General features: G+C 47.8%; 1 protein-coding gene across 4 annotated transcripts in view; it reads left to right on the top strand.

Moving 5' to 3' along the window:
- Positions 1-27807, top strand: part of LOC149360648 (tryptase-like) — a 58231-nt gene that overhangs the window by 20890 nt on the left and 9534 nt on the right. For 3 of the 4 annotated variants that reach the window (XR_016288339.1, XM_089569354.1, XM_089569352.1), the window contains exons 4-6: positions 9335-9513; positions 20871-20991; positions 25459-25629. Coding sequence is in view for 3 of the 4 variants with exons in the window: in XM_089569354.1 (XP_089425480.1) it covers positions 9335-9513; positions 20871-20991; positions 25459-25629 (471 nt within the window). In the remaining variant the exon portion in view is untranslated. The remainder of the gene's footprint in view (positions 1-9334; positions 9514-20870; positions 20992-25458; positions 25630-27807) is intronic. The other variant, XM_089569353.1, reaches the window with a different exon arrangement.

Consider the following 27807-nt stretch of genomic DNA (forward strand, 5'->3'; position numbering starts at 1 on the left):
GAGTGCAGACAAAAAGCCAAATGGATTTGGCTTGACGGGGTCTGTACCCCCTACAGAAATGGCACTATGCACAATAAAGAGAACGCAGATACAATAATGGATAAACGAAAAAAAAGTATTAGTGAAGATTCTATAACATTCTATGCTATAACAGAAATACATACGGCCAAAAAAAAAATCAATGATAGAATGCTGAAAGGATTTAAAAAGCAGAAAGCATAAAGCATAAAATTATACAAATAAAGTAGCTTTTAAATTCACAAACATAAATAATAAGTTACTAACAAGCAAAGAAAATTGGTTAGACATTCATGGCGTCAGTGTATACTACAGCAAAGCAAACAAAACAAAAAAACGAATCCACAATGAGCCCATAAAAGGAGAGCTACGTTGTTATTAAGTTTCTAATGAGTTTAACAAAGATGGCAGTGTGTGGCGTAACATTTGTTGACCGTAGTTAGTGCGCGTTTTAGGAACGTACCATGTTTCTCTGTGACGTGTGTTGTAAATGTTAGAACTCATATTCAATAGAGATAAATGCTCGAAGAATTTGGTGTTCTGTTTTTTCGCAGTAGTGAAACGCTTGAGTAAAATACTACGATATATGGAGGTGACCGGCTGTAAGTTAAGGGCACTGAAAAGAGGCTGCGTATGAGCGTCATATGAGGAATTAGCGATAGCGCGCACTGCTTTCTTCTGCAAAAGATAAAGCTTTGTGATGTTAGACATTGTGGTGTTTCCCCACACTAAATGGCAGTAATTCTGATGGGACAGGAAGAGACAGTTGTAAAGCAGCTTTTTCACGCTCAAGGGAAGAAAAAATCGAAGTTTCGTTAGCATCCCCACAACACGAGCGATTTTGTTAGCAACTGAGTCTGTACAAAGATTCCAAAGTAAGTTCTCTTGAAATACGACCCCGAGGCACTTAATGGATGGCACAATGTTGATAACCGAGGAACCCATTTGCAAATGGCCGTCAATGTGGACATTTTTGGTTTTAGGTTGAAAAAGTACAGCATTTGTCTTGCTTTTATTTATAGACAGTGAATTCAATGAACTCCATCGATTGAGTTCGCTTAAAGCAGCGTTCGCAAGAGCCAACAGGTCCCTTGCACAACCAGATGTAAAAAACAGACTAGTGTCGTCAGCGTATATGATGAATTGGGCAGTGGTGTCAATATTTATTATGTCGTTAATGTAAATATTAAATAACAAAGGTACAAGAATGCTTCCTTGAGGTACACCAGAATGAATGGGTAAGTTATCTGAAAGACAGTTATTTATTGAAACCCTCTGATACCTGAACTGCAGATAGCTTTTGATTAAGCTAAGGAATGGGCCCCTGAAACCATAAATTTCAAGTTTTGTTAGCAGTGTGGTGTGATTAATTGTGTCAAAGGCCTTTGAAAAATCGATGAAAATGCCTAGTGTCACAAAATTTTGCTCAAATGCTTGTAATATTAGTTCCTTTTGTGTTAGTAGAGCTAACTCTGTCGAACGACCCTTTCGGAAACCGAACTAACAGTCAGTAAGGATATTGTGTTTTTCGCAGAAAGCGGTCATTCTGAGTGTTATTAATTTTTCTAGGCATTTTGAAAATACAGGTAAAATGGATATTGGTCTGTAGTTAGACATGTTGTTTCTATCACCGGCTTTGAAGAGCACTGTAACCCTTGCGAGTTGCATGCGCTTAGGAAATATACTGTTTACAAAGCACAAATTATACACATGTTCAAGAACTGGACATATCAGATCTAAAACGTGTTTTACAGGGCGTATTTGCAGGTCATCAATATCGCAGCTTTTACTGTTTCGCAGAGCGGAGAACGTGAGACAAATTTCTTCGGCGCTAGTTGGATGCAGAAAAGCACTATCGCAAGTTTTGGAATTGACGTACTCTGCGGAGCGAGGATCGTGCAAACTATTCACTAGGGACACAAAATAATTATTAAAAGCGTTTGCTAAATGCGCGCCTGATGAAAGTTCCCCATTAATGATCAATTCTCGTACGCCCTCTGGATGCTGACGTCCAATGTTAAGCACTGCGCTAAGGTTTCTCCACGTGATGTCCGTCCGCTTTACAGCTTCAGGATCAAACAACCTATGAAGGTAATCTTTCTTAGCTTGTCTGAGGGTTGCAGTTAACTTATTCCGCCCTTTCGTGACATAGAGCAAGGATGTGAGGCACGCGAAGACTTCGAGGTGTGGGCTTGGAAAAGTGATTACTAGAACTGCTTAAGGAATTCAGGCAACCAGTATGTGTTAAAACTGGGCACTTCAGGGGGTGTTAGGGGGAATTTTTTAGAAATGCTAGGACGCATAGACAAGGCTTGTGCTGTTTGATGAGATTTCGAACACAGAATGAGCAAAATAGACATCTCCTCCGCCCTTTCAAATCTAGTAACGATCACACAGGCGATCTCGTCACCGCTGTAACTACGAACGAATACTCTCGCCACAGAAAGGATAGCTTTGCTTACAAAGTGCGCTACATTGACCAAGTATCACCAAGACAGACTTGGCTGCCCAGGGCATGGTGTCTTCATTGTTGACGTTTTTGCTTTCTATCACTAGTGTCACCCGTTAAGAGAGGAAGACAGTTGAAAGGAAACATCTGTACTTAAATAGCTTAGGCACCACTGCGTCGACAGCATAAAGCTTGAGGCAGCATCCGTCTAACAAAACGAAACAGTAGTGGCGGTTACCATGTCGAGCTACTTTGAAGCGATCGGAAAGAGCATCAGGTTTACAGAAACCCACCAAATTTACCCGAGCGCACCGACGAACTTCAAATACTGAAATAACGTTTGCTGCCCGCGCTCGAAAAATTTTTCTACCTGGCTCCGAAACTCAAAAGGGTACCTGAAACTTAAGTCTTACCTGGAAGGAACTCCCATACACGAAAAAACAACAACAAGAATCTTAGGCATGTGGGTTCAATCCAACCAGCGCAGTACTCACATTTTCACCCGGCTCAAAGTAACAACGCTGCAAGTCGCACACATGATCACCCGCATCACCAACAGGCGACATGGAATGCGTGAAGAGTACGCACTAAAACTAGTCAGAAAGCTGGTAGTTGGTCGAATCACGAAGAGCCTACCCTATCAGTGCCTCAGCAAGAGCGAAATACAACAAGCGAATACCCTGCTACTCAAAGCGTATAAGACAGAGCTCTGACTGCCGCGCAACTCGTCTACTGAAAATTTAGTGGCCCTAGAATTGCAAAACACCTCTGTGGAGCTACGAGGGGCGCGACTTAAGTCGCGAAAGGCTGTTGCAGGCAACTGCTAGAACAGTGCTCTTACAGAGACTTGGATACCCCGAGCAGATGCGAGAAATGACGAAGGCGGAAACGATCCCCGACGAGCTTCGCAAGTCCCTCAAGGTAGCGCCAATACTAAGGAACATGCACTCCAACCTCCATCGAGGCAGAAGAGAAGCGAGGGCTGATTCATCAAGAAAACATATCCTCCTCAAGACAGAACCGTGTATGCAAGCGCGTCCTCCAAACGAGGAGGCACCAAAATCTCAGTGGCCACGTTGGCCGATTCGTCTCTACGCGAAATGACCAGTGCGTGTATGCGAGATTGCACGGCAGCAGAAACCAAAAAAGAAGCCGTTGCTCTAGCGTTGACGGAGGGCTGTAGAACACAGCGGTCGCTAGCAATACCCATGGACTCTCAAAGAGTGTGCCGAAGTAACATGAATGGCAGGACAGGTCGTCACGCGCTACGTATACTCTTCGCAGCGAGCGACAGAATTTAAAACCGCCAAGAAGAAAATGACAACACCACACACAATAAATGTGTGCGTACCGGTACACACGGGGGTGGCAGGGAATCAAGAGGCCGACAGTATAGCTCGAGGATACATTACTTTCCTAGCATCCGACGAGACCGCGGAGCTCGAGCCAGCACCCAGGTGAGATATTTCTCGCCGCAAAGATCTCTCAACAGAGAGTAAGGTGTCACTTGGAGACAACTACACAGAGGCTCTTACCCAAACCTACACATACTAAACAAAATGCCCCACACGATATAAGCGTACAAATGTACCTGGTGCGACGAAAAACTGGCTCTACATCACACCACATGGGCCTGGCAAAACATAGATGTAGTCTCCAAAATAAAAAAACCTAGTGCGGAGCATTGGGGGGCTCTGCTGTCCAGCTGTCGCTGTGAAGACTAACAAGATCTGGTACAGCAACCTCAACGGGCGGCAGTGGCCAGCGGAGCCCTGGACTGAGGGCGATCGACCATTGTTTACAAGCGGGCGACGTCTAGAGAGACGACTCCTGGGGATACAACCAAGGAGAGAACATCTCTCAAGGTGCCCCAGGACCACAGAAAAAAGCACTAGAGTATAATAAAGTTTTCCCTTCCCTTCCTAAATAGCCGCCGCGGTGGCTCAGGGGTTATGGTGCTCGGCTGCTGACCCGAATAACGCAGGTTCCATCCCGGCCACGGCGGTTGAATTTCTTTGGAGGAGAAATTCCACAGTACAGAAATTCGCACAGTACACGGGCACAGGCCCGTGTACTGTGCGATGTCAGTGCACGTTAAAGAACCCCAGGTGGTCGAAATTTCCGGAGCCCTCCACTACGGCGTCTCTCATAGCCTTAGTCGCTTTGGGACGTTAAACCCCATAAACCAAACCAAACCTTCCTAAATAGCTTACCAGCAAACCTTGGCACTTGGCCCATCCCATAATTTTGCCAGCCGGCCCACATCCAAAATTTGGAATTCATCCAGCCCCGTGTTTGGAAATCGCCCACTTGCAAAAGATTGGCAGTTGGCCCACCAAGAAAATTTGGCACTTGGCCCACATACGGAATTTAGTTCTGGTTTTGCAAGGTTTCGCATCCAAAGGGACTAAGGCTGTAAGGGAGGCGGTAGTGGAGGAACCTGATCATTTCGACCATCTGGGGTTCCTTAACGTGCACAAACATCACAGAGTACAAGGGCCTCTAACATTTTGCCTACATCGAAATTCATGTCTACGATCAGGATCCAACCTGCATCTTTCGCGTCCGCATCGGAACATCATAACCACTAGACCACCGCGGGCAGCTACACCCAGAATTTTTCAATTGGCCCACCCCTGAAATTTCGGAGTTGGCACATCTATAAAAAATTTTGCAGTTTGCCTAACCCAAAATTTCCTAATCCACCCACTCGCCAAAAGTTTGCCAGACGGCGCACGTGACGTGGTATATGATATAATGGATGAATTTGCAGTTTGGGGGCGAAAGTCTGGAGTCATGCGAAAAGTGGCAAAAGACGGGGTTTCAGTAGCGAGAAATATATGGCGTGAACTTAATAAGGCGAAAAAGTCTTGTTTCAAGCTCTTCTCGATGGGAGACGATGATACATGTGCGGTGATGGAGAGCCGAACGACTGTCTGCAAGGAGCGCAAAGGGGTCCCTTCTCAAGTGTGTGTCTCTCAGAAGTGATTTCTTCTCTTTAGGTCTACATAAGATAAGAATGACGAAGGGCACACAATTTAATCACAGGAACGACATTGAAATTACAACGTAGACTCCAAAATCGAAAACCTAAATGCTGTTGTACTTCCTTCAATAAGCCATCGGTACGAATGCCCCATATTTTAGATATCAGTTGGAAAGTACACGGGTGCAAGCGCGAACTTCTGCCAGCAGCAGCAGCGCCGGTGGGAAACCGCTCTCTCCAAGTCGCTGCCTTTTCTCTTGTCTTCTCCGGCTTTTGAGGTTGCCCTTAGCACCTCTAAGCGCTCCGTGGCGGCTCTTCCTGTGATGAACGAACGCAGCTTTGCAGGTTGGTTCTAGGGAGCATCCATTCGCGAAATACCAAGTCTCTCCAACGACGTGCCACACGCGAACACACACTAAGCCGCATGAATCACATTCATCGTGTCTGAATTTTTTCAACAATGAGCCTATCGAACAAATTACCGCCGCTGCCGAAGTGCCGCGCCCACTAAACATACAATCCGCGAATGTCATGAATTCATCCGCAGCTACGCAGAAGGAAGTTCCTCTCGCCTGAATTTCCACCTCCCCCCTCACTGCTGTCCTCATTGGGGGTCACGAGAAATGGATGTATCATTGTCACGCATATCATCATTTGACCCATTTTATGGATGAAGTTTCAGTCAAGCGAGTAAACTGTTATCATTCACTTCAGTGCCGCAATGAGGAAGAAGATAACTATATAGCTTTCTCGCACTATTCGTAGCTGAGAATTAATTACCTATGCTCTATATTCTAAGTATGCCGCCGAAAATAATAGTCCACGTAACTTAATACGCGAGCATAAAAACTCCACCTGTTCTTTGTGAAGTTGTTTTACGATCTGTAATGCGCGTGTTGTGGCGGGCGAGGTTCACAGCCTGGGCTTTGTCTTCAGCCCTCAGAAGGGAATCCAGAAGTGAGCGACGAGAGTACCACACACGCTGTTCAAAGCCGCTCCCACTCTGCATTTGTTACTTTCAATGGGACTTTCCTTTTGCTCAATTTTGCTCAAGAAAACCTTGTGGCGTATCCGCACAGGACGCCATGCTGCAACTTACACACGACCTTTTTGACCCGCTTCTTCCAGGTCACACCAAGGCACTCTTAGCTTTGGATCTTTCCAAAGCTTTTGATCGCATTGAACATCAGGCGAACATGACGGCCCTATCGCCATTGAATGTGGGTGTGCGCATGTATGCCTACATTCAAGCATTCCTCACTGACCGCACGGCTGAGATACACTTCGGCCCTTTGTCTTCCCCCTCCTACACGCTTCAGAGTATCGGCACCCCTCAAGGGTCCGTCCTTTCCCCCTTTCTCTTTAACATTACCCTCATCCCCCTCGCCCGAAAATTGGCAAGTATTCCCCACCTGAAGCACACTCTTTATGGCGACGATATCACCGTGTGGACCACCCACGGCAGTGACGGTGGCATAGAGAACACCTTACAGGAAGCAGCCACACTCACCCAAAATTACGCACGGACCATCGGACTGTCTTGCTGCCCAGAGAAGTCCGAACTGCTCCTCATCCGTCCTAAGAACCACCGCTGTCCCTGCTCCTCCATTGGCATTGAACTGAATGGTGACCCGGTACCTGAGGTTGGCACCCTCCGTGTATTGGGCCTGCACATCCAGAACGATGGCAAAAACAGCACCACCCTCAAGAAACTCAAGCAGGTTGTTGGCGCAATATCGCACCTCATCCGCAGGGTTTCCGGACATCGTAGAGGAATGAAAGAGCGCGACCTATGTCGCCTCATTCATGCCTTTGTCCTCAGCCGTCTGCTGTACACTATCCCATAATTACAACTATCCAAACATGACATAAACGCTTTGGATGCTTTGATTCACAAGGCATTCAGAGTAGCATTTCATCTTCCCCTCAAAACACCCACAGACAGATTACTAGGCCTGGGCCTCCACAACACGATCGGGGAACTGGTGGAGGCCCACCGACAGGCCCAATACATCAGGCTCACACAAACCTCCACAGGTCGGTATATCCTGGACTCCCTCGGAATCAGAACCGGCCAACGACCCAACCCTCCTCGCCATCCCACGACCCCTTCACCGGGAGCTCCTCATCAGGCCGCTCCCGAGGAATATGCACCCGTCCCACCATAAGCAGCGCCGCAGAGCCCGTGCGAAGGCACTCCATCGAGCGTACGGCTCCGAGCCTGACGCCGTATGGGTGGACGCTGCCTGCACGGGTGATGAAGCGACAGCAACTGTGGTGGACTCCTCTTTATCCACCCTACTCAAACTACCTCTCCCTCCAGACACCTCCCTAGAGGCTGCAGAGGAACCCGCCATTGCACTTGCTATCACCCGCACGGAAGCCCGGTACATTTTAAGTGACTCTAAAACGGCGATTCTAAATTTTGCTCGAGGCCGACTCCATGTCCCTGCTTTTGGTATACTGGATTCGCCCGATGCACCTCCACCCCGCCAAGTGGAGGTGATATGGGTGCCTGCGCACTCCGGCAATCCCGGAAACGAGGCCGCCAACCTTTTAGCCCGAGGTTCTTTAAACCGGGCTCAGGTGGCCTCGGATCGGGGATTCACGAAGGAGCGCATGTACTCATTCAGCGAGCTGACGCAGGCCTACAGAGCCTCACGCCAGCTCTACCCCCCGCCGCACCCCTCCCTAGATAATAACCAAGCAACACTCTGGCGCAGACTACAGACACACTCTCTCCCCTCACCCCTTACCCTTGCACACTATCATCCCTCCTTCCCCAATCCGGCATGCGCCCTATGCCCAGAACCCTTGGCCTCTTCCCTCCAAATCCTTTCACTCTGCCCGGTGGACCCTCCCCCGCGGGACCTAGAGAACCTAGGTCCGGCCACCGGCCGGGCTGCCAGTGTTATGGACCTTAAGAACATAAACACTTGAGTGCAGTGGGGTCGTGCGGGGACCCTGGGTCGTGCCCCGAACTCCTGTTATAATAAAGTTTTTTCTCTCTCTCTCTTCTATTAAGGGCAGCGTACAAGACACCTCCACCGATTTCTCTTGACAAAGCTACTTGCGCTGAGGCGGCGTTGTGGCCTGGGTGCGTTTTCTCTTTTGCTCGAGCTGTTCATTTCTGTAGCCCGAGGAGGAGCGTGGCTCAATGACACCGCAAATCGCGACATCGTGCCACGTGTAGGGTCTGGTGAATATCCAGTGAAAAACAGGTATCTTAGCAGCATTAGGAAGTGTCGCTTCAGTGACGCAAGCCACCGGCTCATTATCCAAGCTCCGCCCAGCAGCTCAGGAATCTGCTTCATTTAAATTCTAAATGTGCGACCGCAACTCCCCTTTCCGCAAAATAATCTTCGAGTGCAATCTAAAACAGCCGCATCTGGTGTTACCTTTAGCTTATGTCGCCATGTCAGCCACGCACGCCCCCTGTAGAACCTGTTCATTAACGCCCAGTTTAACTATTTTGGCTATCAACCCACGATCAAAATTTTGGTATGGGCTTCTCGGTGGCTTAGCTTAAGGAAAGTAATATAGAGCACAAAAAACAGGGACAGCAGAGAAGACAAACTTTACTTCCTGTTTTGTTGTTTTCATGATTCATCTGGTTTTTTTAAGTAGCTGCACATGCCTTCCCGTGATTATCGGCCTGTGTGATATCCGTTGGAGTGGTTTTGACGCTGGCATTACAACCTTATGGTAAGTCATTGTCTTCTTGGAAATGTGATGGCCTGTCTGTATTTATAGCTCTGCCGTTTTTAATAAAGTTTCAGTCGTTAGTTCAGCGCCAGTCCTGTTATTTGTGTCTTCTCTGCTGTCCCTGTTTCTAGCGGTGTGTATTACTTTCAACACAAGGTTTGCAACGAAGCTTTCAGTGCGGCACTACCTCGTTTGCGCAGAATACAGCAAATGTGGCGTCAGTGACGGCCATCAACCAGAGACTGGCTTTGACAACAATGAATCGAGAGCTCCGGGCCCCATTCTCGGGAGCAGAGAGGCCGAGACATCGTGGCCCTGGATGGTAGAGATAACCTACACAGACAGCCCAAACAGGGTAGGTGCCTTTCTGCCTACTGATCCCGTTCTGCCTGGTCCTGTCGTGCTCATTCCTTTTCTAATCCACCTCTCCACCATGAATTAAGCCAGATGACGCGCTGCACTTCCCTGTGGTTCTAAACGCGCTTTGAGGCCCTATCCCTAAGTTCAGGTTCCAATTTTAGGACAGTCAAACCCATTTCTTCAGTTTGTGCCGGCCTTATAGCAAAACGAAAAGTAGAATCTTGTACGGAAAGGACAATTTCTGAAGCGCTAATTTATTTATTAATTATTTATAGATACTGCAATCAATGCGGGATTTTCTCAGGGTAGAGTACAATATGATACATACTATTAAATGTAGGCAACAAGGCAACAATATAACAAGCATGCAATGTTCAATGAAGAGCAACACTTGAAAAAATGAATCCTAGCAAACAGAAACATGGGAATGATTATAGCAAGGGTCACAGATTGAGCCGTGATGAAAAGTGGTTTAGAGAAGGCAGTAGAACAGTTTCATTCTGCAGCGTATATTGTTCAGTAATAGTCCTGGGAAAGAACGAATATTTGAAACTGTTTTGGGTGTGGAATGAGAGCTTTCTTTGGGGTGTGTCCTTGTCATGTAGCGCATCCTGGAGACACAGAAATTATATGTTAAACGAGTGCCTTGTAAGGTCATATGATTAACTAAAGTAAATATTGTAGGCTCAAAGTTCTTTTCCTTTCAGTTAACCTTAACCTTGACCTAGTTTAGCCTTTGCTAAAAGGATTTCAATGGATTTCGCCCAAAGCTGTTATATATGTTTTTTTATTTCAGGGGTACCTTATAAGAGGCGCGTATTCCAAGATTGGATGCATAATAAATTTATAACCGAATGACCAAGCACGGGTGTCGACACCTTAAGTGCTCGTCTTAGAAAAAAGAAGAGTTTTTGATGAGGATTGCTTCGTACTCAATTATTATGTTGCATCCAGCTCAAATCTTCAGAAATCCGGAACGAAGTACTTAAAGTGCTGCACTCCTGATAGAAAAAAGTACGAGCTGAGTATCCGAAATAAAGAGGGTTCGTTTTGCGAGTAATTTTCTTAACTAAAGTTTTTCTTCAAAATTATTCCTCATTTGCCAATATTTACACCAAGAAACAATTTGAAAACCTTTATTGAGCTGTATTTTTTTTTTAGTGCTGTTGATTTCATTATAGATGACGCAGTCGTCAGCATGAAAATTAATCATATTGTCACGACCAGAGGAGCCGCGAGGGTAGGCGTCGGCAAGAACCCAAGACTGGGAGCGGGAGCCTTCTTTTAATTATAGAGCCAGCTTCCACGACACCAAACCGAACAAGCGCGCCGCGAGAGTCCACCGCCGCTTCGTCGTCGTCTTCGATTCAGCGCGGAGGCCGCGCGGCGCGTTAGGCGCGTGGCATTATTCCCCCCCCCCCCCCCCCCCCCCCCGCGAAAGGAAACATCGTCTCGATGTGGAATGGGGTATGTACAGTGAGAGGAGGAGGAGCAAAAACAAGAAGAATAGGGGTGAGGTGAACTATACAACTTGCGCTAAATGAAATGCGGCGAGAGTCAAGGTCACACGTGGGGTAAGGGGAAAAAGGTAAGAAACACAGCGTGAACGCAGCGCTCAGTCACGCGAAAAGTACGGCTTTAAGCGCACTACATGCACAATTTCAGGCCGTTGACGCTGAGGGCCGACGATCACAGTTCCATGCGGTACAACTTCGTAGTTGACGCTGTTCAAACGGCGCAGGACTCTGTACGGGCCAAAGTACCTATTTATAAACTTTTCGCACAATCCCTTGCGGCGCATGGGTGTCCACACCCACACGTGGTCGCCGGGCTCGTAGTGCACGTCCCTGTGCCGAAGGTTATAGTGTCGGGCATCGGCGGATTGCTGGTCCTTGATGTGCAAGCGGGCCAGCTGACGGGCCTGCTCTGCTTGCTCCACGAAGTGGCCAGCTTCAGGGGGAAGCTCTGTGTCGCCGTACGGCAGCATGGCGTCTAGCATCATGCGGACCTGTCTGCCATACACGAGACGAAACGGGGTGAATTGGGTGGTTTCCTGCGTCGCGGTATTATATGCGAAGGTCACGTACGGCAAGACCTCATCCCAGGTTTTGTGTTCAACGTCGACGTACATCGAGATCATGTCCGCCAATGTTTTGTTGAGCCGTTCCGTTAGACCATTGGTTTGGGGATGATACGCTGTTGTTGGTCGATGAGCAGTATGGCTAAGCGCTAAGATGTCACGTAGTAGTCGGGCTGTAAACGCCTTGCCTCGGTCAGTAATGATGGCCGATGGGGCGCCGTGTCTAAGCACGATGTCGTGCATAAAGAAGTGGGTAACTTCGGCGGCAGTACCTCGCGCAAGGGCCTTCGTTTCAGCGTAGCGGGTCAAGTAGTCTGTGGCGACTACGATCCACTTGTGGCCGGTAGACGAGAGAGGAAATGGCCCCAGAAGATCCATGCCGACTTAGTCGAATGGTATTTGTGGCGGCTCGATGCACTGAAGCAGTCCAGGAGGCTTGAGCGCGGGTTTTTTTCGCCGCTGGCATTGCCGGCATGTCCGGACATAATGCTTGACACTTGAAGTTAGGTTGGGCCAGTAATAGTTCTGCCGGATTCGGGATAAGGTGCGGGTAACTCCAAGGTGGCCGGAAGTCCGTTCATCATGGCAGGCAAGGAGGACTTCATCCCGCAGATCAGACGGTATGACGAGCAGGTAAGTTGTCGGACTTGAAGTAGAGTTCTTTTTATAAAGCACCCCTCTCCGCAGGCAAAACGACGATAGTCCACGAGCTAGGTATCGTGGTATTTCAGGGCAACCACCTTCGAGATGTTCGATGAGCAGACGGAGCTCAGTGTCGGCACGCTGTCTGGAAACGAGCTCAGATGTGCTGACCGCTCCAAGGAAGCTATCATCGTCGGTGGTGTCTTGCGGAGGAGGTTCGACGGGAGCGCGTGACAAGGTATCAGCGTCGGTGTGTTTCCGGCCTGACTTGTAGGTGACGGTGAAATCGAATTCCTGCAGGCGTAATGCCCAACGTGCTAGGCGGCCGCAAGGGTCCTTTAAATTTTTCAGCCAGCACAGCGAGTGGTGGTCGGTGACGATACAAAACGGTCTGCCATAGAGGTATGGGCGGAACTTGGCGGCGGCCCAGACTACCGCTAAACATTCTTTTTCCGTGGTAGAGTAGTTCAACTCAGCACGCGACAGTGCGCGGCTGGCGTAGGCAATTACTTTGTCGACACCGTTTTGCCGCTGAACTAGAACGGCGCCAAGACCGACGTTGCTCGCATCCGTGTGCACCTCCGTGTCGGCATCTTCTTCGAAATGTGCCAGGATGGGCGGTGATTGGAGTAGGCGTCGTAACTCGTCGAAGGCAGTCTGTTGTTCGTTGCCCCAGGAAAATGGCGTGTCATCACGGGTTAGGAGCGTCAGACGGCTGGCCAGCTGGGCGAAGTTTCTAATGAAGCGGCGATAATCGGAGCACAGGCCCAGAAAACGTCGGACTGCTTTTTTGTGGCAGGGGACCGGAAAGGCAGCAACGGCAGCAAGCTTCTCTGGGTCAGCGCGGATTCCGTCAGCACTAATGACGTGCCCGAGGAACTTCAATTCAGTGAACCCAAAGTGGCATTTTTCTGGTTTGAGGGAGAGGTTGGCGGATCGAACGGCTTTGAGGACAATCCTGAGGCGGTGCAGATGTTCCGTGAACGTTGCGGAAAAAATGATGACATCGTCAAGATAAACAAGACAGGTCTGCCACTTCAAACCGGTGAGAACGGTGTCCATCATTCTTTGGAACGTGGCAGGAGCACAGCAGAGCCCGAAAGGGAGGACGCGAAATTCATACAGCCCGTCCGGTGTAATGAAGGCGGTTTTCTCACGGTCCCTCTCATCAACTTCTATCTGCCAATAACCACTTCTGAGGTCGACCGAAGAGAAGTACTTGGCTTGACGAAGTCGGTCGAGGGAGTCGTCGATACGCGGGAGCGGGTACACGTCTTTCTTGGTCACACTGGTCAGCTTCCTGTAGTCGACGCAGAACTGTAGTGTCCCGTCTTTCTTTTTCACGAGGACGACAGGAGACGACCACGGACTGCTTGACGGTTGGATGACGCCGTCTGTGAGCATCTCTTCGACCTGTGTTTGAATAGCATCTCGCTCACGAGGGGACACACGATAGGGCTGCTGATGGATGGGGCGGGCTCCTTCATGCGTGATAATGCGGTGTTTAACTATCGACGTTTGGCGCACTTTAGACGACGACGTGAAACACGCACCAAACTCCCGCAAGAGGTCCTGGAGTTGCCTCTTTTCAGTGGGTGGAAGGCCAGGATTTATGTCTACGCTGGTGACCGCTTCGGCGTCAGCTCCAGGTGTGTCCTCCGCACAAGCAAAGCATTCGGCCACTTCCTGAACATGGTCGACGTAAGCGATGGCTGTGCCACGGAACAGATGTCGATGCTCATTGCAGAAGTTGGTGACAAGGACCTCTGTACAACCGTCATGAAGGGATCCAAGGCCCCGTGCCACCGCAAACCCCTTAGTGAGCACGAGGGAGTCTTTAGGCTCGACAACCCGGAGTCCCCTATGTGGCTCGTCGCAGGTAACTAGCGAGAATGCTGGCACGTGGTGGCACCGTAACGTTATCGTCGGCGACTCGCAGGGCGGACCGAGAACCCTGGTGCGCAGGTTCTTCTGTGGCCATTGCGGTAGAAAACGTCACCAATCGGTTCGGCAGGTCTATGATAGCACCGTGCTCGCGAAGAAAGTCGATGCCAAGGATGACATCGCGAGAACATTCGCGGAGAACGAGAAAAGTGGCAACGAATGTGCAGCCTCGAACCGTAACCCGGGCCGCACACATGCCGAGTGGTGCGACAAGATGTCCGCCTGCCGTGCGTATGTCGGGGCCCTCCCAGGGTGTCGTCACTTTTTTCAGGGCCGTCGCAAGCCGTCCGCTAAGGATAGAGTAATCTGCGCCCGTATCGACCAACGCACTGACCTCCTTTGTGTCGACGAGAACAGGGATATCCAAGGAGACCCTGCCTTCAGCACGGCCCGTCGATGGCTGTTGTGGAGGACTCAGTCGGTGCGGCGGCGGAACCTGGTCGGCGACTGGGGTTGCGCTGTCGGGGCGATTCAAGCGGTGCGTTGGGGGAAACTCTTCGGGGATGCGGCGTTCGGCGTCGGGGCGATTGGGTCGGTGCGGCGGCGGAAGCGGGTCGGCGATCGGGGTTGCGGCATCGCGGCGATACGAAAGGCGCGTCGGGGAAAACTGTGCAGCGCTGCGGCGTGCGACGTCGGGGCGATTCAGTTGCTGCGGCGGTGGAAGCTTTGCGTCGGAACGGCGTTCGGCGGCCTCGCCTCCAAAGGCCGCCGGAGCTAGTTTTCCCGACGAGGGCTCGAGGAACCACGTTGTCCTGGGGCGAAACGGGACCCAGCGGGCGAAGACCGGCGTGGAGAGCGCGATCGCGACTCGCGGCGCGGAGGAGACGGTGAACTACGCTGGCGGGTGACATACTCAGCGATGTCTTGAGGGCGCTCGCCAGGGCGTGGACGGGGGCTGTCGATGGAAAAACCGCGCAGTCCCATTTCGCGATAGGGGCACCGCCGGTAGAGATGGCCGGCCTCACCACAGTGGTAGCAGAGCGGGCGTTGATCCGGAGTCCGCCAGAGGTCAGTCTTCCGCGGTGCCTGGCGCCGATCCGCCCAGTAAGGAGTCGGCTGGGCAGAGTGCACCGCGACCAATGGTGCGGTGTAAGGCGAAGGCCCAGGAGGTGGGGCCGCGCGGCGCACGACGTCCGCGTACGTGACTGGCTGGACAGGAGTCGGGTACGGCGCGGGATCGTATGGGGTCGGTTGCGGCGCCGGCACAGCTGCAGCGTCTTGTGCCCTGAGTGCCTGCCGGACTTCCTCGCGGATGACGCTGGTGACGGAATCGACGCGAGGGGCAAAGGTGGCTTGAAGGTGCTGCAGCTCCTCGCGGACCACGGAACGGATTAGTTCGCGAAGGGAGTCCGGATTCGGCCTGGGTTCATGGTCGAACCGGTCCAACGTTGATAGAGTCGAAGTTTGACGCAGTTGCCGGTCGTACTGATGGGATCTCTGCTGCAGCAATTTCTCCATGTGCACGGCGTCGGCCAGAAACTCCGCGACGGTGTTGGGCGGGTTCCGCACGAGGCCGGAAAAGAGCTGGTCTTTTACGCCGCGCATCAGGTGCCGCAGCTTTTTTTCTTCAGGCATGGCCGGATCGGCGCGATGGCAAAGACGCGTCACATCTTCGACGTACATAGCAACACCCTCATTGGGAAGCTGAATTCGAGAAGACAGTGTACGCTCTGCGCTCTCCCGGCGGTCGCTGTTGGCGTACGTACTCACGAGCTGACGTCGAAAGTCCGGCCACGTACAGAAAGTAGTCTCATGGTTTTCGAACCACGTTCGTGCGGAGTCTTCAAGGCTGAAGTACACGTTACGCAGCTTTGTAGCGTCGTCCCAGCAGTTAAAGGTCGCGACCCGTTCGTACTGAGCCAACCAGTCTTCGGCATCTTCAAACAGGTCACCGTGAAACGGCTTAGGCGTGCGTGGAGTCTGAAGGGTGAGATAGGTGGGGCTGGCTGCAGGGACGGTTGTAGGCAGGGCGGGCAGTGGCGTCGCCATGAGTGGAATGGTAGTTGAAGGCGCGCTGACAACAGGGAGGGCCTCGGGGGACAGGCCTCGGATCCTCCGGCTGGCACGATGGACGGGGGTGGACACAAGAGGCGGGCGCGTCGAGTCGTCCTCAGGAGTAGGGAGCATCGGTCGCACCTCCACCAGTGTCACGACCAGAGGAGCCGCGAAGGTAGGCGTCGGCAAGAACCCAAGACTGGGAGCGGGAGCCTTCTTTTAATTATAGAGCCAGCTTCCACGACACCAAACCGAACAAGCGCGCCGCGAGAGTCCACCGCCGCTTCGTCGTCGTCTTCGATTCAGCGCGGAGGCCGCGCGGCGCGTTAGGCGCGTGGCAATATTATAAATGTTATTTTCAAAGTAATCATTGAAACTGAAGAATAAAAGGGGTCGGATAACATAGCCCTGGGGCACGCGAGAATCGACTGAATCTTTAAAGAAGCTATGACATTTAAAAGTAACATACTGTCGTCTATTCGAAAGACAGGCAGAAACCCAATTCAGCTGGGCGTTTCTTAATATTAAACTTAATTTAAAGAGTAAGTTCTTTATGTAAAACTTCATAAAAGCTTTTGCAAAGTCCGTAAAGAGTGCACAGACTCGTTTACCTGAAACTATTTGAGCTGCGAAGTAAAGTACAGCAATGGCAAATGTGTGGATGTGGAGAAACCTTTTCTGAAGTCGTGTTGGGCGCTGGATAGAATATTCAACCTGTCGAGAAATTCAGGCTATGTGTAATATATGTTGAAGAAATTACATGATATTGAAGTTAGAGAAGTAGGTCGGTAGTTTGTAATCTGCTCTCTGATCTCATCTGCCCAATTACTGTAGCTAGCGTGAGCTATGCACTAAAAGGCAACATTGCTCTGTTGCTGCAGTTTTGAAATATAACAGAGAAAGGGCTTGCGCCTATGCGAATCCGAAAGCACAGTAATAAGGATTATGCTGCTACAGCAGAGGGTCCGCTTTCTGCAATGAGAATGTGGAGCCCGCCGGCAGGGGCAAGGCGGTCTGTACAGTCGCTGTGGTAGCAGCTTATTATATCCAAAGCATTGCCTAACAGCGTTTCCACCTGGAGTTTTTGATAACTTTCGCCCCACCCTGCCACATGCTAACCACCGTGGTTAGCTGCGTTGTTAGATCGACGGCCCTGGACCAAGGCTCGTTTTTCTTCAACGACGGAGTTTCACTCAAAGATGCATAGCCTTTCTGTGGTCGTACTGTTGTGTTCAGGAAAGTAAAAACAGCGCTAAATTCTACACAAACCACACAGATAGACGGACAGGACGGGCGCTGTACCAAGCAAATACCAAGGACGGGCAGCGCCCGTCGTTTCCGTCTTTCTGTGTCTTTCTGTGTGGTTTTGTGTAGAATTTAGCGCTGTTTTTACTTTCCTGAACACAATGTCACACCAACTAGCCCCGCAAAAGGTACTGTTAAACGATCATACTTAGCGCTTGGATGGATGCTAGTGAGTAATTACTCTTTCATTACAAATCTAGTCCACCTTGAAGGATTTCTCCCAAACACATCTCTAGTAGGAGGATGCCAAACTCAGTGAGTTGGAGTGCCTTCATATTCAGAATTCACTGCGACCATACGAAGGCTAAATAAACTGAACGCGAACATGAGTGTTGGTGTGCACCGCTCGTTTTCATCATCCTCTTAAGGAATTAATTTACTCTCTCTATCCCGAGAACTGCACTAGGAATAGAATGCTGAACTAGATTAGCGCTGTCATTCTCTGCAGGTGTATTCTTTTTATTTGCTTGGTCGTCGCACATTTAGCGACGATATTGGTTCTATCGTTGTATTAGTTGATGAAGACGGCAGTGGGCAATGCACAGCGTGCGAGAATATGTGTAATAGTCCGACAGCAGCATTACTTGAAGACGATGACGATGTGCAATGCACAGCGCAAGTGTTTTGCAGTCCAACACGACGCGTGATCGCATGCGGCGATAGAGTAGTGCTCTCGTTCAGTGGCCAGCAGCGCTGATTTGTTCGCGGCGCCGCGGGTTGGATTCCCGGTCCCTGCGATGTTCATTTTTATTTATTTATTTACGAATCCCTTGGCTCACCTACACCGACGGAGGTTACGTGGCTGAGTCCACGAACGGGAGCTTATAAGATGCGCTCTAAAACATAAAACAACAAGCCCCCCCCCCCCCCCCCCCCCCCCCCCCCCCTGGAAGCGGTAGTCGAAAGTGGAAGTTTGAAAGCAATGCAAGCAGTACGTATTACTAATCGACCGCCAATGTAGGTAATTAACATAAAGAAACTTATCCATAATACTGCAAGACGGAGACTAACAGCCCGAATTTACGATCTGCCATGGAAACTAGGGCTGACCGAAACACTGGTTGGGACAGCTACGTAGGTGGAATGCTTCCATATTTTGACGGATCAGCTGCTCGCGGTGTCGTCTAAAAACGGCGGTTGGTCGTTCTAGTTAATATATGTGCATAACATTAGTGAGAAAGAACTGCTTTACGAGGCCAAAACGCCTCACCGAGTTTGTGTGAAGCTTTGCCATGAGGGTAAGCATTACGATATCATCAATAAAAAATAAATATGCACTGCCGCGACTGATAATCGCACCCATGGCGGCACGAACTGATCAGCCTCGCTGTCTCTTGCACGACAGCAATTTGCTATCGCCGCAGCCCATCAGACCCCGTCGCAGACCGCAACAGACTGTCGCATTGTGCATTGCACATCGTCGTCTTCACTAACTAGTACTAGTGGAATGAACCTGATGATCATTCACCGATGCCAACGACAACGAAGTTCTTGAGGCGGCCGTCTGACGCTCGCGCTGCAGAAGAGCTCCTTGTGATCCTGCGTCTCGCCCCGCAACTTCATCGATTACTTGTACAAGAGTCTTCGGCTTCGGCGCTTCCCACGTTCCAATAAACCACCCTTCGCTATTATCGAACCAATATTGCCGCCAGACGTGGTGACGACCCAGCACACCAAAACCATGGGCGAAGCAGACTAAACTCATCGATTCGCACGTCTTTCGCCCAGCAACAGTGCTTCATACACCGCTTGGACACAAGGACCTCATCATCGGTCACTCCTCAATTTCATTACATGAGCGAACCTTTTCTCTTTTATTTAGGCACCCTCATCTATCATTCTATACTGTTTTATGCCCTCAGGCAATCAAGATCGCCGGCTAAATTCTCTGTATTTCATTAAAGAGTCTCTCTCTCTCTCTCATCGCTTTAAAAAAATTCGTTTGTCTAATTGGCTGAACTACGTTAAAACACTACCACATTTTTTTCAGTTTCATTTCCTTTCTTCCTATTTTTTTACAGCTGCGCTTGTTCCCTGCAGTGTAGGTAGGCTGCCAACTGTCGCTGTCTTGCGGAGCGTTGTAAATAGGGAAAACGGGGCTGGCTAAACACCGTGAGGCTGGTTGAACACCGAAATTCGTTCAAAGACCAGCATGGTACTCTTGCTGAGCATTGCCAGACACGAAAAGAAAAAGAGGAAGAAAAGAAAGGAAAACGAGAAAATGCGCTCTGTATTTGCTTTAGAACCATACTTTTTAGACACCACAATCAACGGGTCGGCGAAATTATGCCAACTTTCCACATACGGAACAGTTCGAATCAATGTATCAGCCAGCCCTCAATTGCCATGGCAGGTTGTGAACTTGTGTTCTTAGTCTGCGCCTCGCACTACTATTTATATGCGTTCCTTTATGCTAATTTCCTTCTATCCCGAGCAATAAGTAACACTTGCTGCTGGCATTGCTTTTCATCCTTCGACCACGGTTTTCGAGGGGAACCTGCTTTTTTATGTTTTTCAATGTACCATATGCAAATTCCATTCATTTAGCAATAAACATCATGTGCGAGTTAGAGCTTGTCTGCGTGATGCTTTGCACTTTTTTCATCATCAAGTACTCCCAAGGTTTAATTTTCTGTTCACAACTTTTTGTGTTGGGTTTATATTGTTTATATTCTGACTTTGGTTCGCTGTGTTTTCGGCTGTTATAGAGCTTGTAGGCCTTGCTTTTACATTTATGCTCTCATTTTCAAAAATTTCGTCCTAGTTCCTTTCAAAATATTTGTTTTATTTTCTTTATCAACATTTTCATACATGAGACTTTGTATTTTCCTTGTGGCTGGTACGCATTCTCTCTGTAGGTCTGGCTATCACACTATTGCATTGTTGTTTTGTGTTTCTTTGTTTACATTACGTGCCATTCGACTTGATTACTTCGTTTAAAACACGAAGCGCATTTCCTGCCATCGGGTGGAGTGATGGCAAAGTTCGGCATTATCCGCGAAGTTCGAGATTGCCCGAGATCGGTGGAGAATTTACCACGGGTATAGCTTCAACCAAATTATGTTCTCTATGCGGGCACAAATCTGTCGTTATGGAAGTTTTGACACAAAAGTCTTTGCTTGGGTATTACGTGCACTCACCACCACGGGGAATTACGGTAGCGTGTTGCCAGTGCCGCTTCTCCAGCGAGCGATCATTCCGTAAACGATGGGATGCTGCAGCTGGCAATGTCATTCAATCAAAGCTTTTATTTTTGAATTTCAAAAATAAAAGGGCCGCTTTTAATTTGTGGCTTTCTTATGAACACGTAAAGAAATATGTTCTCAAGCGTGAAGAACGCTACAAGCCCAGCGGCGCAATTCATTTTATTTTCTCTGTCATTTCAGGCCATGTGCACTGGCACCATAATTCATAAGAAGTGGGTCTTGACCGCGGCTACCTGCACGCATAAACACCTCAAGGCGAAGCTGGAATTCTACAACCCTGCTGACTTGCGGCTGCGAGCAGGTGAGCTTTTATTGAATATCCTCAGTCCGTGGTCCTGCGCATTGTTAATGAATGTAGAAAGTGAAGAAGTGTACCAATAACTGGTTTGGTTTGGTTTATGGGGCTTCCCGACTGCGGCGGCCGCGTCTCGATGGAGGCGAAACGCAAGAGGCGCCCGTGTGCTGTGCGATGTCAGTGCTCGTTAAAGATCCCCAGGTGGTCGAAATTATGCCGGAGACCTCCGCTACGGCATCTCTTTCTCTCTTTCGTCTTTCAGTCCTAGCTTCCTCCCTTCCCTCACAGCGCGGTTTAGGTGTCCGCCGATATATGTGAGACAGATACTGCGCCATTTTCTTTTCATAAAAACTAATTTATTTACAAATTTTTTAACGTCCCAAAGCGAGTCAGGCTATGAGAAACGCCGTAGCGAAGGGCTTCGGAAATTTCGACCACCTGGGGTTCTTTAACGTGCGCGGACATCGCACAATACACGGGCCTCTCTGGTCCTGAAAATCGCTACGACGGCAAACAGTCGTGGTACTTTTCCTTGCCTTGTATAAATTCAAGTTGTCATTGAGGAATACTATTACAAGCCGCAGACGTTACCAGACCTACAGTAATCTCGAACTCAAATTTCATTTTCTCGGATTTACTGGTCATAGCAGACGAACTTATGACGACTGTTTACGAACGAGTAAAACTTTTCCGACATCCCAACGCAACGCATTCGTGTAAGGTGAGGATAGTGAAACAAGCGCGACATTTCGTTACCAGCATCATCATCATCATCAGCCTGGCTACACCCACTGCAGGGCAAAGGCCTCTCCCATGTCTCTCCAATTAACCCTGTCCTTTGTCAGTTGCCGCCACTGTATTCCCGCAAACTTCTTAATCTCATCCGCCCACCTAACTTTCTGCCGTCCCCTGCTACGTTTGCTTTCTCTTGGAATCCACTCCATTACCCTTAACGGAACGGAGGAACGGAGGTAGCCTAAAATCAGAGAGGAGAAAACTGGGCATAGGTAAAAACCAGATGTATGCGCTAAAAGAAAAACAGGCAATGTCATCAGCAATATGGATAATATAGTTGAATTAGCCGAAGAGTTCTACACAAATCTATACAGTAGCGAATGTAATCATCAAGTTACTGAGGGAGGCAGTCGAGCACAGCAATGGGACATCCCGCCAGTAACGAAGGAGGAAGTAAAGAAAGCCTTAGGAGCAATGCAAAGAGGGAAATCAGCTGGTGAGGATCAGGTAACAGCAGATTTGTTGATGGACGGAGGAGAGATTGTGCTACAAAAACTAGCCACCCTGTATACGCAATGCCTTGTGACCCGAGAGTACCAGAAGCTTGGAAGAACGCTAACATTATCTTAATTCATAAGAATTCATAAGGAGACGTCAAGGACTTGAAGAATTACAGACCATTCAGCTTATTGTCCGTTGCCAACAAGGTATTTACTAAGGTAATTGCTAATAGAGTCAGAAGAACCTTGGACTTTAGTCAACCAAACGATCAGGCAGGCTTTCGTAAAGGATACTCGACAATAGACCACATTCACACTATCAATCAGATGATAGAGAAATGCGCAGAATATAACCAACCCCTATATATAGCCTTCATTGATTACGAGAAAGCATTTGACTCAGTGGAAACCTCAGCTGTCATGCAGGCATTGCGTAATCAGGGTGCGGAAGAGTGTTATGTGAAAATATTGGAAGATATTTATAACGATTGCACAGCTACTGTAGTTCTCCATAAAGTCAGCAATAAAATTCCAATACGGAAAGGTGTCAGGCAGGGAGACACGATCTCGCCAATGCTCTTCACTGCCTGCTTACAGGAGGTATTCCGGGGACTGGAATGGGAACAGTTGGGGATAAGAGTTAATGGAGAATTTCTTTACCAAGTGCCCCTTAAAGTTTAAATATTCAAATACATCATCGAGGTAGATGTTTCGCTTTCGTCCACACCACATGTGCACTACTCTCTGTGTGAAACACTAGTCCGGAGGTTCAGAGCCTAGAAAAATCTGTTATTCACAATATATATCCGCTTAGAAAAAAAAAGGGCGAAAAATAATTCACATCAGTATCCACTTCTGGGAGTGTAAAAAACCACGTCGAGAACACATCAGCTTCAAAGGCCGCTGCGCGCGACCACTAGACAATCGGCAAGTTTTTCTTTCTTGCAATGAAATCGATCCCACTGACTTACCAAATGCTTTACGTATGCCCATACTATTCTGCGATACGGACACACACTCCCATGTCTTTGTACACTGCACATCATACACAGGCTATCGCCACAGCTGCCCACTCATCACCATCGTCTGCGTACCACCAATCCGTGGTTTCGCACTGATTTGAAAGTGCTAAACATTCTCTGTAATTTTCAACATATCGATAACGTTATCGGCAACTTCCAAGAAGAGAAACATATTTCGAAACGAGGATTGGTTAATTGGAGGACGTCAATTCTACCAGCCATAATAATGAAAACGGTTAAGCTTTATAAACCAAGCAATATATGTTATCTTCCGTATTTAGTTATGAAAATTCTTAGTCATCTCATTTCGTGCAAAGTTCAAGCATTTTTGTGACTCACGTTATTGAGAGGAAATTATTTGGATTTATTGCTGACTCGAAAACACTCCACTTGTTTGATCGCAGTCTGAACATTCAAAAGGGAAACAATGATAGCGGAGACGCTAAAAAAAACATGAACAAGTCTTTACAGTGCATTCAGAAACGCCGATGCCCTGCTATAGTTGTCATGTCCCTCAAGACAATCAAATATCAGTTAAAACTGCAAAAGAGGAGATAATGCATAAATTTGTTTACAGACAAGACCAGGCATTCTTTCCGGTGGCCCAGGGCGTCTGCTTCACTGCCCACTGGCATTGGAATTAACTTTGTTCGGTGGGACCCAAAATCTCATCGAAAAGCTTGTCTTCGTGTACCGTGAGTCGATCGAAATCGGTTGTCCATTCGACAAGGACTCAGAGCAAGAAAACACCTACCTAAATAAAACAAAAAGAGATTGAGAACGAGGCAGGCACTAAAACAGCAGTTGCGTTGCCCAGGTGCTCGTAAGGCATGGCTGTAGGAATGCCTAGCCTGTGCCAGGTCATAAAACAAAAAAAAACGCTGGATTCTAGCGCACGCGTGGCGCAGATGCCACGCGTGGTTCAGGTGTGTAAGGCAAGAGAACGGCAGGACGTTGATAGTGGACGAAGGGCGGTCAGTAGTGGACGAAGGGCGGTCAGTAGGTCAACTGAAAAAATGGGAGCGAATGATGATGATGATATCCTCAGGCTTAATAGCACATACCCACGGCGGGGGACTGGCCGGAGCGGATCCGCTCCACCGTCACTTCAGCTTCTTCACGTCACAAATCCCGCACGCTCGAGGTGCACAGCATGAAGACGAAGCGTGCTAATATATTCTAAGATCTCGCTATTCCAATCAATAAATCCGCAGATGTACTATTGGCAGGTTTGAATTTCTTTGCTATTAACCTTTTTGTGTATCGGCAGAAGCGTTCCGCATTGGTTTTCTAAGCCAGTATTAACTGCTCGATGCGAACAATGGAAACACTACAAAAAAAAGATTTCGCACATATCGGAAGAAAAAGCATTGTTTTCACTCTTTCTACACAAGTACCTTAAAGGATTTCAATATTCAAAATTTTTGACGAATAATGTTGGACATGACAACAAGCACAACACCGCTTATTTACGACGCCAATGTTGGACCCTTCTTTAGACAGGGCATGCCAAGGCAGGGCACAAAAAAAAAGGATTTCAAGATAATTGAACTGCACGTGATAGCATCGATCGCGTATTTCAGTGTTTTGTGCTTCGTCATAATTTTTCAATGCACATTAGCGATGTTGAAGAAAAACATAGAACTAATAAAATGAAATATGGACCGTTTAAAATTTAAAGTGTAACTGGTATCAATGATACTAAAAGTGTTTCACGAATTCGGTGTAAAAGCAATGAGGCTTTTTCTTAGGAAGCCGCGCTAGTGTTCGTAAAGTGTTCTATCACAAGACTGAAATAAAGAATGAGTTTTTATTCATCCATGGCATAAGTTCCTAAAGAGAAATGTAAGCTTTGGCCGATCTTACAAGGATACATAAAATATGGCATTCTTATGGTTGCTGGAACAGCGCGACTCAAGGCAAAGGACTAAGAAGACACAAAGATGAGCGCTGTCTCCACAATTAACAGTTACCGACCAGCTCAGCTGTTATTCTACTTCAATGTATCGTTCCTGGCAGTACTACAGCAAGTTTTGGTGTCGGATCGAATGTTTACTGATGAAAAATAGAGTGATGATGCTGAAAAACTGGTATTCCACCGCGGCTGCCATATAAACTCTGTATTATTGGAATATTATAGCCACCAAATATGCATACAGTGTTTTGAAAATTTTAAGCATAACAATGCGCTTTTCCTTTTTTTTCTATCCCACCAGGATTTACCAGCAGAAACTCTGCGGACCATAAAGAGTTTGTCGTCGAAAGAATTATCCGGCATGAGAACTATTCCGTTGTACCACTCTACGATGATATCGCTCTCCTGAAACTGAAAGACGAGATCTCGTACACGCCAACTGTGCGGCCCATTTGCCTGCCACCTAAGCAAGGTAAGGCCCTCATAATTACATGCAACTTCAATGATCACGAAATTGTGTAAACAAGTTATTTTCTAGCCTTCTAAAAAATAGGAGTCTTTAATAAATTGAATTCCAGGCATGGAGAGCTTCTTGCCTCAAGAGTCGATGACCACTGAAGCGATGCTAGCGATAATCAACCACACTACTAATCCATAATGAAGGAGCCACAAAATTCAATCTCACTTCCAAAAGATTTAGCCACTTTTATGCATTTCTGCGTTGCCAACTGCTATCCGAATACACCAGTTCACTCCCGGTCACCAGTACCCAGCTCCTTCGGAGCAACTCACCAATGCCAAAGCGGTGGCTCAGCACAGACTGCTGAGACTCACAGAATCCGACCGGACTGACAGTGGAAACAAAGGCTAGGTTTGACACAAGAATCTTATCGACATCATTGCTGTGCGTTTTCAAGAGCTATTGGCCACTGAATGACAGCTTATTTAACTCAGTAATGTTATGACAGTGTAGGCGCATCGTTTGAAAGCTGGAAATGTAAAAAATCAGCCCTAAAGTTTTTTCTTTTATTTTGTTCTCAGTATCGGGATCACTAATGAACTTAACCCCCCCCTCCAAGAAAAAAATGCATTACAATATTTTACAATGGTGTCAACCTCATGAATCCTCTCTTCAAAGGAGCGAGACTTGGAGCAGGCTTTTGTTGCGTACCTGTGTTGAAGCTACAAGCAAGCCTTTTGTAAGCAAATCCCTGAGAAACCTGTTTTTTTTTTACAAACTAAAGCGGGCGGATTGTAAAATACCGCCACTATAAATATCCGACTCTTCGCGCACTGGCGCTCTTCGCTGCGTTGGACAGCCATTGGCGTTTTTGCTTATTCTGCACCCTGACATTTGTAATTTACGAAAGTCACATTTCTTCTTTGCCATTGCAGGATGCACAGCAGATTCAGCAATGCCTCGGTTCTGTGCCTATCCAAGAAAAGGCGACTTTTTTTAGAGAACTAGTTCTTCACTGCAAGTGTATTTTGTAATGTAGCGCTAAACCGTATGAACAGCACACGGAATAAATCGGCTTATATTCTCGGTTTAGTAGAAAAAAGAATGGAAGGTTGATGAACGCATACGCGATGAAAGGCTTCGTAAGACTCATCAAGGAACCGACATTGAACACTATGCGCCAGGGGCATTTAAAATGTGTGATGGTATGACGAAACATTTAACGGTAATTTCTCTACTTCAATTAACAGTTTTGTGTATTTAAGAAGCATTTTTCCGCCGGCTATGAATCGATCACTTCCTTTTTTTGTCAGATCAGACTACTTGCCTTGTGCATGCATAAATTTAGAGATATTATTTGGTTTATTGTTTATTCGCTCCCTGCATCATCCTCTAGGGCATTACAACATTGGGGTACTGGTGTTAATTATGACCACTACAAATCAATTGCAAAGAGGGACGCAATCTTCTATAGATGAGATCTGCATGGTACCAGATCGCAAACTGTTCTAACCTCGGACAGTTCCAGCAGAAAAATAATAACCGAAAGCTTCACCTGTACAAGAAATTTCCCCGAACTTCAAGCTGTGATACAGCCACTTTGACATAGTTTCATGCCTACTCTAGCGTAATAAATATTGCTGAAACATTTCAATCTCACATTTCTTAGGTGGCCGTTTAGCTCTTGGCACTTATGTTTACGTTTGGTTTCTGTCATGCTAAGATTGCGGCTATAATTTTCTTGAAAAGATAGCACTGCCCCATTATAAACTATTGCTAATTTGCCTAGAAGCTTTGGTATATGTGGGTTTCTACAAATACTTTCATATTAAACTAGTGACCACACATGAGTGAAATAGCGCTGGGTTCTGAAGTTACATTATAAATGATCGAAATTCGCTCGCAAGAATCCCTATCCTGACAGCAAGCAGCCTGACGGCTAGCACGGTTCCTTATAAAAGTAACGTAAACAGTTTTATTTTTATATATTAACATGTCTCAATGGGGGAAACAGTCTGCTTTAGCGTCTACATCGGCTTGTAAAAGTGGTGAATCATAAATGGCACTTACTACTCTGAAAAACGGATTATCGTCAGCAAATGTCCTCAATGAAAGCTATACCAAATGAGATACAAATAATGCATAAATAAAACGAATGTTGTCAAAACAGTTAGCTTTGGGGTGCTGGCA

This window comes from Amblyomma mixtum, chromosome 2 (genome assembly GCF_055824585.1).
Source record: "Amblyomma mixtum isolate Tamu chromosome 2, ASM5582458v1, whole genome shotgun sequence".
NCBI lineage: Eukaryota > Metazoa > Arthropoda > Arachnida > Ixodida > Ixodidae > Amblyomma > Amblyomma mixtum.